This window comes from Amblyraja radiata, chromosome 19 (genome assembly GCF_010909765.2).
Source record: "Amblyraja radiata isolate CabotCenter1 chromosome 19, sAmbRad1.1.pri, whole genome shotgun sequence".
Lineage (NCBI taxonomy): Eukaryota > Metazoa > Chordata > Chondrichthyes > Rajiformes > Rajidae > Amblyraja > Amblyraja radiata.
In genome coordinates, this window is record NC_045974.1 from 11324927 (window position 1) to 11344275 (window position 19349).

General features: G+C 39.9%; 1 protein-coding gene across 2 annotated transcripts in view; it reads left to right on the forward strand.

Moving 5' to 3' along the window:
* fam3c (FAM3 metabolism regulating signaling molecule C) overlaps positions 1-18777 on the forward strand; it is a 38506-nt gene extending 19729 nt beyond the window's left edge. The window contains exons 3-10 of one of the 2 annotated variants that reach the window (XM_033037667.1): positions 3181-3285; positions 5874-5903; positions 9008-9131; positions 10738-10796; positions 11276-11326; positions 13371-13455; positions 14871-14997; positions 17060-18777. In XM_033037667.1, the coding sequence (XP_032893558.1) occupies positions 3181-3285; positions 5874-5903; positions 9008-9131; positions 10738-10796; positions 11276-11326; positions 13371-13455; positions 14871-14997; positions 17060-17161 (683 nt within the window). In that variant the 3' untranslated portion in view covers positions 17162-18777. The remainder of the gene's footprint in view (positions 1-3180; positions 3286-5873; positions 5904-9007; positions 9132-10737; positions 10797-11275; positions 11327-13370; positions 13456-14870; positions 14998-17059) is intronic. The other variant, XM_033037668.1, reaches the window with a different exon arrangement.
* Positions 18778-19349: the final 572 nt, after the last annotated feature.

Here is a 19349-nt window from a genome sequence, read left to right on the forward strand (position 1 = left end):
AGATAAAATGAATCATGATGGAGATTTGCGAACATTCATCACAAGGGACTCGGCATAAATGGAGTGCAATTTATCCTGGTCTTAATGGTTTTATTTAACGGGGAAATTGTTAGGAAAGGTTGGTGTTTAGCAAGGATGTGCATTTCCGCTCTACATTGGTTCTGGGGAAAACAAACCCATATATGAGCACTAATTGCAGTAATTTAGAATATAATGTCATCTTGTTTATTGAAGTACATATTGAAGTACTTGTTGAAGTAAAATCGGACATTAATTGATATTCAACCCAAAAAGGTGGTAACTGGCTTTTCTGCTGTGTTTTATATTTTAACCCCGTCTTAATTAATTAATATAGTTTTATAATCTTGCACTTAGATTTAATATTTACTCATTACAGTTCCACCACTGATTTTCTGGCACTCTTGGCTTTGCTCATGTATCCACTTTACTGGACCAACAGAGGTCACTGCCTCCGAGAGGGGTGCAACGGTACCGGAACGGCCCAACTAGGCTGCTACGGGGGCCGAGAAACCAGCCTGCAAAGCCGGCCAAGGAAGTCGGCTATGGGGACAGATGTGCTGGCTCCAGCTGGGCTGGAGTTCCAGAGCCCCGGCCGCAGGTTGCAAATTCAACCCACCGATCGGCCGTGGAAGCCCCGATGTGGTAGAAATTGGCTGCCTTGCCTAGCCTAGGGGCCACATTTTCGAGGGGACTTCCAGGACGGGGAGATTTCAAGTGGGCTCTCGTAATTTTGTCTCGATTTAAGGAGGCGCCAGACCACCAATTGCTGGAAAATCGGTGGTGGGCCTGTACTGAATAAATAACAGAATTTTCACCCAATCTATTCAGATTTGCATACAACACTCAACTTTAAAAAAAAGTGCATTTGATCTGATTTGAAAATATTACACCTTTTAATTAAATAATCAATTCAAAAATGCTGATGGTATCATTTAAATTATAAGATTTTTGTATTACAATCATAATCTTTAGTGGATCTTACTATAAATGTGATTACATCTGAAAATTAGCCTGTTTGAAACGGGGCTAATCACAAAATGGTAGAATGATTACAGTATGGACGATAGTAATTTGACCTGTCAAATCCCGACCGGATCTACTTTAAAAAAAAATGGTTCCATTCTTTTCCAAATCCCAGCCCCCTTTCATAACTTTACAAAACCAAATTTTCCTTTCCAATATTTATCCAGCTCCTTTGTAAATGTTGCAGTTGAATCTTCATCCACTAACAATGCATTACCCTGTGCAAAAAGGTTTTCCTCGTGTCACTTTTGGTTCTTTTGAAGATTCATTATGACTTTCTTGGTTTTGCTCTCTTTCCCCTTATGAGATTCAGGATTTACAGTGGTCATTTATCAATCTATCTGCCCTGGTACTCTCAATGAATTATTTTATGTTTGTACTCCTTTTAGAGTCATGGTGTGATACAGTGTGGAAACAGGCCCTTCGGCCCAACTCGCTCACACCGGCCAACAATGTTCCAGCTACCCTCGCCCCACTTGCCTGCGCTTGGTCCATAACCCTCCTAACCTGTCCTATGTACCTGTCAAACCGTGTACCTGTCCAACTGTTTCTTAAACGATGGGATAGTCCAAGCCTCAACTTCCTCCTCTGCCAGCTTGTTCCATACACCCACCACCCTCTGTGTGGAAAAAGTTACCCCTCGGATTCCTATTAAATCTTTTCCCCTTTAGCTTGAACCTATGTCCTCTGGTCCTCGATTCCCCTACTCTGGGTAAAAGACTCTGTGCATCTACCCGATCTAGTTCTCTCATGATTTTGTATACCCCTATAAGATCTCCCTTCATCCTTCATCCATGGAGCAGAGACCTAGCCTACTTAACATCTCCCTATAGCTCACACCCTCTAGTCCTGGTAACATCCTTGTAAATCTCTCTAGCCCTGGCAACATCCTCGTAAATCTTAGATTTATAAAATTTTTAGAATTGTACCCTCTAATTTATTATTTATTATTTGTACCAAAATGTGACACAATTCTTAGTACTAAATTTCGTCAGCCACTTATCCATGTGTTTCATCAGTCTGACTATGCTTCCTTGGTCGACTGCCAACCTCTTCATAGTTCACTGCACACCTAAGTTTTGTGTTATCTGCATATTTGGAAATGTGCCTATTACACAGAAATCCAAATCATGAGATGTGTAGGAAGGAACTGCTCTGTCTCTCAGTCTGAAGAAGGGTCTCGACCCGAAACATCACCTATCCATGTTCTCCAGAGATGCTGCCTGACCCGCTGTGTTATTCCAGCACTTTGTGTATCTCTCCTTGCCATTTGACAAACTTAGCTTTCTCTAGTTTATCTATATTTGTCCACATGACAGATAATTCTGTCCCTGATTATTGTTTCTAGCTCTTTTCTCATCACCTGTAGGATTGGATTTATTCCCACAGCTCTTTTTGAACAAGGGCGCAACATTTGTAGCTTTCCAGCCACAAAGTTATGTAAATTTTTAAGATTATAGTCAGGCCTCCCTTAGCAACCTAGGGTACTTCTCAACTGAGTAAATTGATATTGATATCTATAAATAACTAAAACTCTGATCTTGTGCTCTCCTGGTTTGCGCGTTTTTTCTATTTGCGCAGAAACGGTATGCGATAGCGCTACGATTTTTCATCAGCGCACTCCCCGTGCTCCGAGTGCAACATGTTTCGTTCCGATCGGTGGTATATTGCAAAAGTTAACGAGGTTTAAAAATCGTAAAAACCGCGCGTGCGCAGATCGACCTCCTCTCCGCACCGTGCGTATTGGTCTCCTGTCACTCCTCGGGACGGTCCGCTCCTTCCTGCGCCATCGCGTCTTTACTGGAACTGAGGGACGCTGTGGGTGGCCGGCGAAGATCTCCAACCGGACACAATTTTCAGAGGGACCGAAAGCGGCCTGGCCCGGAGTCGGAGATGACGCCAAAAGGAAAGCGGAGAGTCTGATCCCAACGGAGGAGAGCGTCCAGCTTTAATTTTAACAGTTAAAAGACATTTGGTACATGGATAGGATAGGGTTACAGAGATATGGGTCATACGCGGGCAGATGGGACTACTGTAGATGGGGCATCTTGGTTGGCATGGGCAAGTTGGGCCAAAGGGCCTGTTTACGTGCTGAATAACTCTATTAACAGACTTTTCTACCATTTGATCTTTCAGGTCCAATAAAATTTGGGGTAGTCATTGTACTGTTTTTGCTGATGGGTTATCTCGCATTCCAAATATTTGAAATCAAAATAGATGGAAATTTCAAATCAATATTTGGTAAGTATTTGACCACATGCCTTAGTAACTTGAAATGTTACGTTTCCAGAATAAAATGCAGCACAAAGTTTTGACATAGAAATGACATAAACATAGATATAAGTTATTCATTATTATACAAGAAAATGGCTTGCATAATTATTAATATTCAAAAATTGTTATAATGTTAATAATGGGTGCACACCAGACAGACGCTATTTCATTTTGATTTGTGTGAGTTTTGCTTTTCATCAATTTATTCTGATCCTTAACCATAGACGACAAACCATGATAATTCATAAGTAACTAACCCCTTCCCCTCCCCTTTCTCCCCCAAGGCTCCCCCTTTCTTCCCCCACTCCCCTCCCCTGAACTTTGGCTAACCTTGCACCGTTTTTTCCCCTGCCTCTCCCCCTCCACCTACATCCCTTCCAATGGCCATACAATCGGCAACTTTTCTACCTTTGAGTTTCATAATTTGAAACTCTTATCCATTTTGGGCACGCACTAGTCTTTTCATCTCTGGCCTTTGTTCAACAATCTGCCTGTCAAAGAACCCCCTCGCCTCTGCCCTTTTTTGCAGCTTCCTTTCTCAACACCTGAAGAAAGGTCCAGACCCAAAACATCACCTATCCATGTTCTGCAGAGAAGCTGCCTGAACTGCTGAGTTACCTTAGCATTTTGTGTCTTTCTTTGGTATAAACCAGCAACTGCAGTTCCTTGTTATTACCTTCACTATTTCTCCTTTTCGAGTATCTATACGGTCTCTTTTCAAATAATTAATGAACTTGAGTATAAAAATAGTTTGTGTGGCGAATTCCATGTTCTGTGTGTCCTGTGAAAGAACGTTTTCTGATTCACCACCTGATAGCTGATATCTTCTGCATTTTCCACGAAAATCTATAATATCAGCACAATTGTCTATCCTTCTCTTCCTTTAGACATTAGAGATACAGTGTGGAAACAGGCCCTTCGGCCCACCGAGTCTGCGCTGACCAGCCTTTACCCCATTCACTAAATCCTTGTTCCTGCCAATTAATTTTCTCCTCGCTTCAAGGCTCTTTATTCATTCCTATTTAATATGTTTCCTCATTGTCAGTCTTCATTTGTCTGGGCTGTGTGGTGTTAACTCTGTCACCAGGAAATCAAATGTGCTAACCCTGATGGTATCCGGAAACAAGTGTCGACTGCAGTTAACAATCTATTATCAGACTTTCATTTTGTTTCTTGCAGTTCTTTTATCAAACTTTATTACTTTTGTTTCAAGGGAAGTAATCTGCAGCTCTTTTAACTGCTTGTCAGTGTTATGAGCAAGGTACTTGCCCTCTCACAAAGTAGAAGAAAAACCATGACTACGATTACAAAAGAAGCATTGTGGGCTATGTTTCTTAATACATCAGCTTGTGTTTGTAACTTCCTAGTGATATTTTTTTTAGATAAGTTGACTGGACTGTTACTTGTAAGTTAAAATTATCCAATAGCAAGGCTATGAAATTAGTTTAGTTTTGTTTGGTTATTGTCATGTGTGCAGTGGGAAATTTTGTTTGCGTGCTGTCCAGTCAAATCATGCTTATCCATGAGTACAATCAAACCATTCAGCGAGTGGTGCAAAGAGAAAAATACCAGCGTGCAGGATGTATTGTTACTGCTATATATCTAGAGCTGCAGCGAAAGTGTAGGTAAAAATGTGCAAGGGCAACGATGAGGTAGATTGGAAGATCAGGACTAAATCAGGTGGCACATGCTTTCAAGGTTGTGTGTTTTCTGCCTGAGAGGGGAGAAAAGGGAATGACAGTAATCGAAATGGTTCTTGATTCTCCTCATTCCCTGAGGTCAGTAACCAGCTCCTTTGTCATGCTGACCTTCAAGGAGACATTGTGTACAGATGCTGATTTAAATCAAAGGTTGACACAAAATGCTGGAGTAACTCAGCGGGACAGGCAGCATCTCTGGAGAGAAGGATAGGGTGACGTTTTGGGTTGCGACCCTTCTTCAGACCGATAAGGTTGTTGCCTTGACAGCATGTTTCTAAGTTTTCCGTCTCCTTCCTGTACTCCATTTCGTCATTGTTTGAGATCCGGCCCACAACGGTGGTGTCATTTTGATAATTTACAAATGGAGTTAGAGCAGCATTTGGCTGCGCAGTCATAAGAATAAAGAGTGAAGTAAGAGGCTGAGAATGCATCCTAGTGGAGCATTATTACCATGAGGATATTTTGTCGCCTATCGTCACTGATAGTGGTCTATGGGTCAGGAAGTCGAGGATCCAGTTGCAGAGGGGGTGGGAGCTGACACCTAGATTCAAGAGTTTGGAGATGGGTTTGAGAATGAAATTACTGTGTAGAAAGAAGTAATCATATCCAAAATATTGCGAATTGACCCTAATACATGTTCATCTAATTTCACAAGAGATAATGGTTTTAATAAACAAGACCCAAATGTACATGCTTTTCATGCGCCTTTAATGGAAGCCTTCATCATGATGCATTTAAAATCTGAAAATATTCGAACTTCACGATTGACATGTTTGTCAAATGTGTGCTTGCATCAAATTACTGCAAAGCACTTGAGTTGTTTACTAACAACAGACCGATGATTTTATTTTGCAGCCAGATCACAAGATGATGCGCAAGTACGAAGTAAGTCTTCAGATGTGTGAAATGAAGGTTCAAAACTTTAGTCAATCACAGTGATTGATGAATTTATATTAAACTCATTAATTTTCAGGGGAAATGGAACTATCTATAGTTGCAATTATGCGCACCAATGGTAAATGTTTGAGTGCCCTATGGCGCAACAATGGCACATTGAGTGCTGTATTTCAAATTTGCATCCTCTTTCAGAGTCAGAATGTGTTTTGAGTGTATGATTGTTTAGGATTGGACACTCAAAGGCTTCAAAATATATACAGTGGCTTGCAAAAGTATTCATACCCCTTAAACTTTTCCACATTTTGTCACATTACAACCACAAACGTAAATGTATTTTATTGGGATTTTATGTGATAGACCAACACAAAGTGGCGCATAATTGTGAAGTGGAAGGAAAATGATACATGGTTTTCAAATTTTTTTACAAATAAAAAACTGAAAAGTGTGACGTGGGGGGTATTCCACCCCCTTTACTCTGATACCCCTAAATAAAATCCAGTGCAACCAATTGCCTTCAGAAGTCACCTAATTAGTAAATAGAGTCCACTTGTGTGTAATCTAATCTCAGTATAAATACAGCTGTTTTGTGAAGGCCTCAGAGGTCTGTTAGAGAACATTAGTGAACAAACAGCATCATGAAGCCCAAGGAACACACCAGACAGGTCAGGGATAAAGTTGTGGAGAAGTTTAAAGCAGGGTTAGGTTATAAAAAAATATCCCAAGCTTTGAACATCTCACGGAGCACTGTTCAATCCATCATCCGAAAATGGAAAGAGTATGGCACAACTGCAAACCTACCAAGACATGGCCGTCCACCTAAACTGACAGGTCGGGCAAGGAGAGCATTGATCAGAGAAGCAGCCAAGAGTCCCATGGTAACTCTGGAGGAGCTGCAGAGATCCACAGCTCAGGTGGGAGAATCTGTCCACAGGACAACTATTAGTCGTGCACTCCATAAATCGGGCCTTTATGGAAGAGTGGCAAGATGAAAGCCATTGTTGAAAAAAAGCCATAAGAAGTCCCGTTTGCAGTTTGCCACAAGCCATGTGGGGGACACAGCAAACATGTGGAGGAATGTGCTCTGGTCAGATGAGACCAAAATTGAAGTTTTTGGCCTAAATGCAAAACGCTATGTGTGGCGGAAAACTAACACTGCACATCACCCTGAACACACCATCCCCACTGTGAAACATGGTGGTGGCAGCATCATGCTGTGGGGATGCTTTTCTTCAGCAGGGACAGGGAAGCTGGTCAGAGTTGATGGGAAGATGGATGGACCCAAATACAGGGCAATCTTGGAAGAAAACCTGTTAGAGTCTGCAAAAGACTTGAGACTGGGGCGGAGGTTCACCTTCCAGCAGGACAACGACCCTAAACATACAGCCAGAGCTACAATGAAATGGTTTAGATCAAAGCATATTCATGTGTTAGAATGGCCCAGTCAAAGTCCAGACCTAAATCCAATTGAGAATCTCTGGCAAGACTTGAAAATTGCTGTTCACAGACGCTCTCCATCCAATCTGACTGAGCTTGAGCTATTTTGCAAAGAAGAATGGGCAAAAATTTCAGTCTCTAGATGTGCAAAGCTGGTAGAGACATACCCCAAAAGACTTGCAGCTGTAATTGCAGCGAAAGGTGGTTCTACAAAGTATTGACTCAGGGGGGCTGAATACTTTTGCACGCCACACTTTTCAGTTTTTTATTTGTAAAAAAATTTAAAAACCATGTATCATTTTCCTTCCACTTCACAATTATGCACCGCTTTGTGTTGGTCTATCACATAAAATCCCAATAAAATACATTTACGTTTGTGGTTGTAACGTGACAAAATGTGGAAAAGTTCAAGGGATATGAATACTTTTGCAAGCCACTGTACATCCTATATTAACTTTATTTAGTTTAGTTTAGAAATGCAGCATGGAAACGGGCCCTTCGGCCCACCGAGTCCACACCAACCAGCAATCCCCGCACACTAACGCTATCCTACGCACACTAGGGATAATTTACAATCTTTACCAAAGCCAATTAACCTACAAACCCGTACGTCTTTGGAGTGTCAGACGAAACTGAAGATCTCGGAGAAAACCCACGCAGACATGGCGAGAACGTACAAACTCTGTACAGACAGCACACGTAGTCGGGATCGAACCCGGTCTCTGGCACTGTAATTGCTGTGAGGCAGCAACTACCGTTGAGCCACCGTGCTGCCCTATAAGTATAGGGTGATTTAATTATTTTGGTAAATGGTGAGTTAGTTATTTTGGTAAATGGTGATTTAGTTATTTTGGTAAATGGTGAATGTAATCATCTATTGATTCAACTTTGATTTTCTGTTACTTAAGTATCAAGCACTTTCTGTGTTGAACTTTTTGCCCAGCTTTTGCCACCTCAAATATAATTCTGCTAGACATAAAATGTAAAACAAATTTATGCCCCACTTTGCTAACGTCATTTTGAGGTTTATCTGCGACTTGAGAAAATGGAGCAAAAACATTGTAACAGCATGTCTGTTTGTGGCAGCACAGTGGCACAACGGTAGAGTTGCTGCCTTACAGCGTCAGAGGCCCTGATTCGATCATGACTATGGGTGCAGTCTGTACAGAGTTTGTATTTTCTCTCTGTGACAGTGTGGGTTTTCTCCAGGGAATCCGGTTTCCTCCAACACGTCAAAGACGTACAGAATTGTAGGTTAATTGGCTTCATAAAAAAATTGCCCCTCGTGTGTAGGATAATTCTAGTGTACATGATGATTGCTGGTCGGCGCAGACCTGGTCTTCTTCTTCTTGTGAATGAAACATAAATATACCAAAGGAATAGTTAGATCTCAAGTCGGGTGTTGAGCAGCCAGGTTGTTGTCCCTGCGTCAATGTCTGCCAGGCCCTGAGCTGGTGGGTAGTCCGAAGGAACTGTTTCCGAGCTGAATAAGGGGATTAATAAAATTTAATCTAATCTAATCTAATCTAATCTCTAAAGTATAAAGTCAGTCATTTTGTCGTATTTCTGGATTTTTTTTCTACGCGATTATTTATTGAATAGTATGTGTGGATGAGAAGGTTTCTTTTAGTCAAATAAATCTTAACATTTTATCTTAGCAACAAAGTCACCAAAGTACAAATGTGGCCTCGCAAAGCCCTGCCCTGAGAATCATTTTGCATTCAAAATGGCCAGTGGAGCAGCAAACGTGGTTGGACCCAAAATTTGTATTGAAGATAAAATGTAAGTATTGATATATTTCTCCTCCTGTGTTACATTCAGTTGCAGATGAGTGAAGTACGGAGGGATGGACATTAACTGGAGCACAAATTGTAAAAGGCTGATGCAGCAGGATTTTGGGAAGGCAAATGGTGGATTGGTCTATATCATGAGAGTTGGAGTTTAGAAATAGGGAAGTGTAGTTATAATTGTACAACATACTGGTAAGGTCATATCGGTACGTGTATTGTGCAAATCATTGGTCTCATTATTTAAGGAATTTTTTTTTTGGGAACCCTACCAGACACAGACAATTAAATAAATGATTAATGATTCAGTATTTTAAAGCTGTTTATCATGAACAAATGTTAAGCAGAACACCAAGAAAGGTTGCTGAATGTGGGATGTCATTTAGTGTTAATTATGGATGAACATATTTCCATCTTTCCTCAGCAAAGCCTACCTTTACCCTGTTTGATAAAGCAACTTGATATAGGGATCTGGAGATCTAATTGATTTGATTAGGCAAGGAATAACATTGTGTATTCACATGACAGATTAAAATAAACTGGATAAGTAAGATGTAATTGAACATATCTTATTTAATTTTGAGGTTTTATCTAAAATGAGATACTCTGTTTAAGTATGAATTTGTTTTAATGTAATCATTAGACACATGGAACTGCTGATGCTGGTTTACGAAATAAAACTAAGTGCTGGGGCAACTCAGCAAGTCAGGCAGCATCTCTGGAGAACATTGATAGGCAGCATTTCGGGTTGGGACCCTTCAGATGATAAAATGCCACGCTATCGAAATCTCACCTGTCCATGTTCTCTAGAGATAGACACATAGTGCTGGAGTAACTCAGCGGGTCAGGCAGCATCAGTGGAGAAAAAAGATGGGTGACGTTTCAGATTCAGTCTCCTGAGATGCTGCCTGGCCCGCTGAGTTACTTCAGCAATTTGTCAATTTAATCTGCGTTCAGTTAAAATGCAAGTCAACTTTATTTGCAAGTGAGAACTTGTGTTTAATAATGCAGTCATCCTCTTTACTCTGTTTTCCGCACTGACTTTGGTGGTGCAAGCTGTGCTTCACTACTTTTGATAAGAATTTCTTCACAAAATTATGTTGTGCAGAAAATCCGGTGGTTTCTAAACTTGCGGCATCCGGAGCAAGGTACAAATGATATACCCTTGCACAAAGTAATTATCGAGGCATTAGCAGATAAATGCAATTAACGCTGAATCATTTTGAGGTTTACATTGACACACATTACATCTAAGGTTTGTCATATCATTACACAATATCTTTAAATAAATAACTTGAAACCAAAGCTTTAACGAACCAGAGGGCAGAGGTTTAAGATGAAGGGGGAAAGATTTTATAGGAATCTGAGGGGTAACTTTTTCACCACAAAGGGTGGTGGATGTTTAGACCGAGCTGTCGGTGGAGGTAGTTGAGGAAGGTACTATTGCAACGTTTATGAAGCATTTAGACAGGTACATGGATATGATAGATTTTGAGGGTATGGTTCAGACGCAGGAAAGTGAGACTAGTGTAGATCGGATATGTTGGTTAGTCTGTTACTACACTATGACTGAAATATGATGCAATTATTCACTCTTGTAGAATAATGAGCGGCGTGAAAAACAACGTTGGTCGTGGCATAAACATTGCCACAGTAAACGGTGAGTGAATCATCTTATCCAATTTGATCTAGTTCTTGATTGCCTCCTTTGACACAATGCTTCTTTCAGCGGTTTCTTACATTTCTCAAGATCAGTTACTCAAATTCCTGAAAATGTAATTATTTTTTTGATATCAGTATTTTCTTAATTATTTTGTACTTTGTATGGGGAAGCAACATCAGCAGGGCTTGTATATAATTGATGGGTATCATTTACATGGAACGTACAGGTACAAGTGTGCTGTACCATGAATGGCATTAGGGGACTCAATATTTAGCAGGCAAGAAAATATTTTAAAATGACTTTTTTGTCTTGTCAAAGATAAGACTAAAATCTATTTTTTTAAAATGTATTTAAGAATGATTAACCATTGTTAATTTTGTTAACCCAGGATTCTAAATATTTGGTGGTTTACTCTCAATAATCATTAAATGTTGGTATTTTACACTTAAGCTCATTCACTCTTCTGCTTCTTTCAGGTAGAACTGGTGAATTATTGGACACTAAAGTTTTTGACCTTTGGGGTGCAGGTACAGATTTAGTACTTTTATAACATATTTTTAGATTTGAGTATACCTGTTGGTTTATAATCTTCAGTGATAAGATATTCATGAGGATCTTTGGAAAGGTTCAATGTTGTTAGGTTTTATGGTTTGCCTGGTAACTCATGAATCACACTAAACTTGCTGAGTCTTTGAAATACTTGTCTTCTGACATGAATATATTTAGTTGCTCTGGTCCTGCTGCAGCAACGTTTTCCATATGAATCTACAAAATACCTACCCTCAACAGAGCTTGATAGGTTTGGTCTGTGTGATGGACCGGGCTACATCTTCAACTCTGCAATTTCTTGCTGTCTGGGACAAAGATGTTCCCAGACCAAGCTGTGATGCAACCCGACAGTACGGTGCATCTGTGGAAGTTTATAAGAGTCATTGGAGATATACCGAATTTCCACAGTCTCCTAAGAAAGTAGAGGCGTTGGTGTGTCACCTTGTGGTTGGTCCATGACAGATCATTGGAAATGTTAATGCCAAGGAACCTGAAGCTCTCAACCATTTTCTCTTTGACACCATTGATGCTGATTGGGGATTTATTCCACCACGCTTGGTAAAGTCAATAATCAGTTCCTTTGCCTTGCTAATATTGAGGGAGAGGTTGATGACCTGACACCATATTACTGTTCTCTTTCTCTTTTCTGTGCTCTGTCTCATCATTGTTCGTGATCCATCTCACCACAGTGGTGTAATCTACAAACTTCTAGATGGAGTTAGAGCTGAATTTGGCCGCACAACCCAGGGAGTATAGGGAGAATGGTAGGGGATTGAGAACACAACCTTGCAGGCCAACGGGGTTGAGAATTATTATTGAGGAGGTGGTAACGCCCCTCCTAACTGATGCTGGTCAATGGGTCAGAAAGTCGCGGATCCAGTGGCAGAGATGGGGGCTGATTCCTAGTTTGGAGATTAAATTCTTCGGTCCTGGAGTTTGGATATGGAGCGAGCTACTGGAGGAAGTGGTAGAGGCAAGAACTATAACAACATTTAAGTCATTGCACGGGTACAGGAAAGACTTTAGAGGGGGGTTCAAGCAAGGGCACATGGGACTTGCATAGAATGGGCATCTTGGTTGGCATGGACATGTTGGGTCGAGATTTCTGCTTTTAGTTGTGAAGTATACAAATTGATTTGTATTATTGTTACACTAACAAGCTTTGAATCTTCTCAGAGCTGATTGTCTATGAAAACATCAAGCAGCACAATGGTAAATCTTGGAGTGGCTGTGTGTTGCAGTTAGAGTTGATGCCATCAAGAAATGAGGGCCAAGATATCAGTGCAAGGGTTGAGAAGAGAAACATTTTGCGGGCATTTTCTTTATTTACAGCTTGAGCCTTTAGAAGATGCTGGTGAAGGCTTCCTTTAACTACTATTATTTGTGTGAAGGTATTCCCATTAAATGGAGCGTTACAGGAATTTTCTCAGTTATAATAAAAAACAAATGCAATATATTTCCAAAATAGGAGAGTGTCGGTTGGAAAGAAATTCGCAGGATTTCTTCCTTTGTACACTGTATGGGGGAAAAAAAACAGATTGTAGTATAGGAAACAATTCTAATGCGATGTTTCTGATACTCATTTTAATGTAGCACCATGTGAAATAAACATTTGGTTTCATTGCACAATTACACTATTTCACTAATTTCCTGATCTAGGCACTTCATCACTCCCCTCCAACCCCATCTCGAACCAATTCCTGACGTAAGTATGATCAGTTTTGGTGCTGTACTAATCCACGTATCACTTCCCCCCCCCCATTTCCGTCAGGCACATCAGAATACTCAAGGTTTTGTTGATGGCCATTAATTAAATAGTTACAAGGAAATAAAAATTTCCTTCCCTCATTATGACTGTACACATATAATTTTCTATAATCTGACTGGTGGCAGTTACTATTTTGAGAACAATACCACAAGTTATAAATGTCATGCTTTAAATACATGGTTCAGTATAGGTAACCACAGCTTAAGTTAATAATTGACCTGAGTGTAGTAAATTTACTTTTGTGTTCCCCACAGATGTAAAGCCTTTCAATGAATTTCTGAAAGCCTTAAAGGAAGGAACAATAGTTTTTATGGCTACGTATGACGATGCTGCAACCAAGTTAGTAAACAATCATTAACTCCTGATGAATCAGTCGGAGAATTGTTTATCAGTTTACTTAGTGTTCTCATTTGAAGTTGATCTGGTATGGGGAAGAAAAATCAGCTCCCAAAGTAACCCTAGGTTGGAAAGTTTTTAATTAAATACAACATTATAATGTGCATATATATATATATATTTAAATTTTAAATTTTGTAATTGGCCTCTGGCATGGTTTACAAACTGCGAAAATCAATTCAACTTGTTAAATTTAGATGACGTGAGTGTATAAATTAAGATTATAGCCGAAAGCCAAACTTCTTTCATAGTGAAATGACAGTGAATAGCTTGTAATTGGAAACTGGGTGGGAAAAATTAATGAGGAATAAAGATGATAATGTGTTTAGGTTGAAGTCATGATAGAAATTATAAATTAATATTTCTTATTATAGATGTAGAAGTTGTTGGAGAATATTTCAGCAGAACAAGCAATTTGTGTGGAGGGAGATGTGGGTACCATGTTAGTTCAACCACCTTTAGACTTTAGAGATACAGCGTGGAAAGGGGCCCTTTGGCCCACCGAGTCCACGCCGGTCAGCGATCGCCCAGTATACTAACACGATCCTATATGCAAGGGACAATTTACTGAAGCCAACTAACCTACAAACCTGCACACCTTTGGAGTGTGGGAGGAAACCGGAGCACCCAGTGAAAACCCACACAGTCACAGAGAGAACATACAAACTCTGTACAGACAGAACCCGTAGTCAGGATCGAACCCGGGTTAATGCCACTGTAAGGCAGCAACTCTACCGCTGCGCCACTGTGCTGCCCTTTCTTCAGAACTGAGATAAACAGGAATGAATGGTACTGGATTGCAACCACGGCACTTCGAATCCAGTTACTCCTGTAGCAAAAAGCACACTGCTGGAGGAAGCTAGCAGGCCAGGCAGTATCTCTGCAGTTCCTCCAGCAGTTTGTTTTTTTCACTCCAACTTCCTGCATCAGCAGTCTCTTGTGTCTCCACATGCCTGATTGGGTGTGTTGCCTTACAGAATAATCATGCAAGTCATAAATACAGAGTGGTAACTTGAGACCGTATCCTGGACTCCATTACTGTTCCTGAACATATCTTGTTGACAAAATATTGTCTCGGTTGCAGGAGGCTACTTGCTGACAATGGTGCCACATAGTTTTCTTTGTCTGCAACGTGCCGCACAGAATGTCAACAGTAGTCCAGGTGCTACTGGACAAAATTCAGCCATTTCACAAGAAATCAAACTGTACATCTACAAGCAAGACTTGTACGGTGTCTCCCAAAGAGTGGCAACCAAGCTGTGAGGTAGTGTTAAACTAAGCATTGTATGGGCGATAAAGATACATGGTGAGAAGCAGATTGCTGTAATTTTGTTTCAAATTGCCTTGTTTTGCTGCAGACTTGATGATAATGCACGCAAACTGTTAAGTGAATTGGGGAGCGCATCTATTTCCAACCTCAGCTTCCGAGACAACTGGATTTTCGTCGGTGCAAAGGGGATTCAATCAAAGAGTCCTTTTGAGCAGGTATAATAGGTGTTGATGCTGTAAACATGCTTCTCCCTTGACTTACAACAATACTGTTTGGCCTTTTCTTGTTGCAAATACATGTCAATATTAGAGCTGCTGGGAAAGCTATATTATATATATATATATAAAGAGCAGCTCTACTGCTGCGAAAGCTATATTAAGTGAACAAGCAGCTGTTGTGATAGTTTCTGCTGAGGCTGTAGGATGGAAAGACTGGCTTCTTGAATATTTTGCTCTGAACTTGTTAACTATGAATTATTTAATAGGATTCAAATTCATAGCGCTTCCCAAAAATTGAAGTTTAGCAATGCTGTTACTTTTATTATCGGGACAAAATATTTCTATAAAAAATAAATATCACTATCATTCCAGATGTTTTGTTTTTTTTGAGTTTGCGGAAAGAAGCAGATTTTTTGGAAGAATGTATTGAAATTAATGAGTTGAAAGCCTAATGCTGATGTTTTACAAAGCACCGGTCAGATCGCATTGACACCCTTACTAATCAAGAACCTATCTAATTGACTATGGTGGTGTTCCATTTGGTAAAGTGCTTTGATAACTGACACAACTTGGCTTTATTCGATGATTAATCCTGACCGTATTTAGCAACCTCGAACAGTTTTGAGTGAATTAATGTACTAGATGATCCTTCCATACAAAAGCTTTAATCCATGGTAGCTTTAATTGTGTTTTTAATCATAATCGTAAGCAGTTAAAGGTCATGATAAACAAATTCAGTTCCAAAGGTTAAACAATAAACCTTGACTGTGGTGGATTGCTCAACTTTATGGTATTTTGCTCAAATTATTTTCTCTCCAGTGAGTGCAACCCTAAGAACGTGTGAAACTATGGCCATAAAAGCTTTACAATGTTCTACCAGTAGCAGAAAATTAATCAGTACTTTATTTCTTATGCAGTAGTCACAGGCAGTCATGGCCAACTGTAGTGTTGGAAGGATTGAAATATTTGGACTAGAAATACATACTATTGATGCTACGGGTGGCGCAGCTGCAGCCTCACCGCACCAGAGACCCGGGTTTGATCCTGACCTTGGGTGCTGTCTGTGCGGAGTTTGCACGTTCTTTCTGTGACCACGAGGGTTTCCTCTCACATCCCAAAGACGTGCAGGTTTGTAGGTTAATTGGCCTCTGTAAATTGCCTCAAGTGTGTAGGGAGTGAAACTGGCATAACAAAGAACTAGTGTGAACGAATAATAGATGGTTGACGTGGACTCGGTGGGTTGAAGGTCCTGGTTCCATGCTATGTTAAAACTATGTGGGACGTAGAGCAGTATGGCACAGGACCAGGCCCGTCGCCTCACAATGTATGTGCCGAACATGACAACAAATTAATCTAATTCCTTTTACCTGCACAAGTTCCAAATCCCTCCACCCTCTGCATATTCATGTGTCAACCTATTATCTTTTCTGCTTCTAAATCCCTGCCAGCCCCCAATCCCCCATTCCTCTGGCAGCACGTTTGAGGCACCTACCTATCTGTAATATAAACATTATCCCGCAGTTATTTTAAACTTTCCTCTTCCAAACTAGGAAATAGATTCGGACTAAATACCCTATCTATACCCCTCATAATTTTGTACACTTTTATCAGTTTACCCCCCAACCTCTGGAGAAAACAATCCAAGTTTGTCCAACCTCTGCTTATAGCTAACACCCTCCAATCCAGGCAGCATTCTGGTAAACCTCTTTTACACGTTCTCCAAATCCTCCATGTCCTTACTGTAAAAAATCTAAAACACGAATGTACAAAATTTGTGGCTTGTGAGTAGAAAGATAAGTTGGTTGAAGCTGGAAAAATTCTGTATGGTGCTGTTGTGGCCAAGGAACTCAAGAGTCAAGAGAGTTTATTGTCATGTGTCCCTGATAGGACAATGAAATTCTTGCTTTGCTTCAGCACAACAGAACATAGTAGGCATTGACGACAAACCTCGTAAGGTGCTGTAAACCTGGTTGGAATGTATAATTGTGGCTCATGCCTGTTTTCTTCCAATGAAACAACCATTCTACATGTTCTAATACAAATCTTTTTTCCCCTACAGCATATAAAGAATAATAAAGACACAAATAAATATGAAGGCTGGCCAGAAGTTCTAGAAATGGAAGGGTGCGTTCCTCCCAAAAAAGAAGAAATTAAGCCTTGAGAGCAAAACTATATTTTCAACATAGTTTCTTTGATTTGACTTAACCAAGTTTTCTGTTCATTTTTCTTTTAAACTTACAATTTGATTGAAAACTTCACCCCTTACAATTAACGTTAGCTTTTATTTATAAAGTAGCAACCCTGTGTTTTTGTGTCAGAACCTTGGGTGCAGAGACAAAATCATTGATTGTCCCTCATTTCCTTTCACAAATATGTTTTGTTGAATGGATATTCCTGCTTGCATTTCTTTTCAAAGAAGAACAGGAACAAGACTGGTCGAAAATAGTTGCTCATATTTTCTTGATTGATCCATTGTGTTGCAGTTTGCATGTTTATAAATATACTGCAGATCATTGTGAAGGATTTGGATGGCACATTATGCGCTGATGGATTTTGTATATAACTAATTTTTTCCAGAGCTATTGTGAAAACCGATGCCCAGTGCTTGGGCTAGGAAATTATCATTGTGATATTAATGTCAACTGGTCAGAAGCACTTGGAGTTCATAATCAACTTTAAACGAGATTCCTGAATTCCTCAGGCTTGGAAACAAAAAGTTGGTATTCTAGGCAATATTTATTTTTTTCCCTTTTTGATATCTTTATGTATTGGTACACATTAGTGAATTTCTGCAGCATTGCGGGAGATTGAGAAGTATTTTTAGTAATGCTGGAATGATTAATTGTTTTGTAGAGCGTGTGGTTGTCAAGAAAAAAGTTTTTTTTTTTTTTGCTTTAGTGCTAACACTATAATGTTGCCTCTAATTCTTCACAACTGTAGTCGATCACTGTTAGAATAGTGAATTGCAAACTTTTTTTTACTAAGAGTAGACATTCCTGTGGAACTCAAATCTTTTCATAAAGTCTCACCTAATCATCCAACCCAAGGAAAAATAATTATTTTCATCGCTCTTTTTAAGTAAGATACAAGAAAAAAAGCAGCACATTAAATCAGTGAATATCAATGCAGCACATTAAATCAGTGAATATCAATGCAGCACAAAATTCTGGTGACAGAAATGGAAGGGAGTGGTTGCCGATCTCAGCATCTGTGTAAAAATAAACGGTGAAAGTGAAATCGTGGCTCTTAATATTCTTCTGTAGAAAAACTTAAAAGCTGAGATATTTTGAATTTCTACTATGTGAACAGTTTTACTGTATCATCTCATTTCTGCATGTGTCTATTGGGGAAAAAAACATTGCGCAAACTCCTAAAAAGGCTGAATGCATTTTTATAATGACGCTGGTATTGCTGCTGAGTGTTCTACCTTTACTCTTCACAAAATGAATCACCAGCTCTGAGACCTAAAATGTGGGTCGTCTTTGTGTGTAATTAAAAGCTCTCTACTGTTTGTGAGTATTGATTTTTTTAAATCTTGAAATAACCTATAGTTACAGAAGAGAGAGGTAGAACAAAATAACTGGGTTTTTCTTTCCAGGGGAGGAATGAAATGATCCAGTTATTTTCTAAGTTGGCTGTTTTGCACTTTTGCTAACTGTAAAATATTAAGTTTGTGTGTGAGTGTGGCTTTCTTTATGGTAATGAATCTTAAAAGCAGAACTCAAATGTAATTCAAAATGACTAATACCTGGATAAAGAAATCAGGTTGAAATTAAATGTGCCTCTTGTTAATACTTTGAAAACTAGATACAAATGGTCACATGTTTAGAGATACAGAGTGTAAACAGGTCCTTTAGCCCACCGAGTCCGTGCTGACCAACGATGCACCGCACCCTCCAACCTGCGCATCTTTGGAATGTGGGAGGGAACCAGAGTACCCGGAGAAAACCCACACAGTCACAGAGAGAACGTACAAACTCTGTACAGACAGCACCCGAAGTCAGGATCGAACCTAAATCTCTGGTGCTGTGAGGCAGCAACTCTGCCACTGTGCTGCCCCAGTTTTTTGTAGCTGTTTTAGGATTATGCACTCCAGTTTATATAGCTACCTCTGCGCCACTGTGCCACCCCTCTGGTTGTGTGGATATTTGGAGTTTCATTTATAGAAATTGTCTGCTCTATTTTACATGTATATTTACAAGAATATTCTCAATGACCTTGTCCTGAGGTCTCTCAGGCAAAGTAGAGAAAGACTTCAGCTCTTGCATTAAAGTTCTACCTTTTACATTGAGGCCAACATATAGTGGGCAAATCACCTATCAGCCTGCATATAATCATGCAATGAGAGA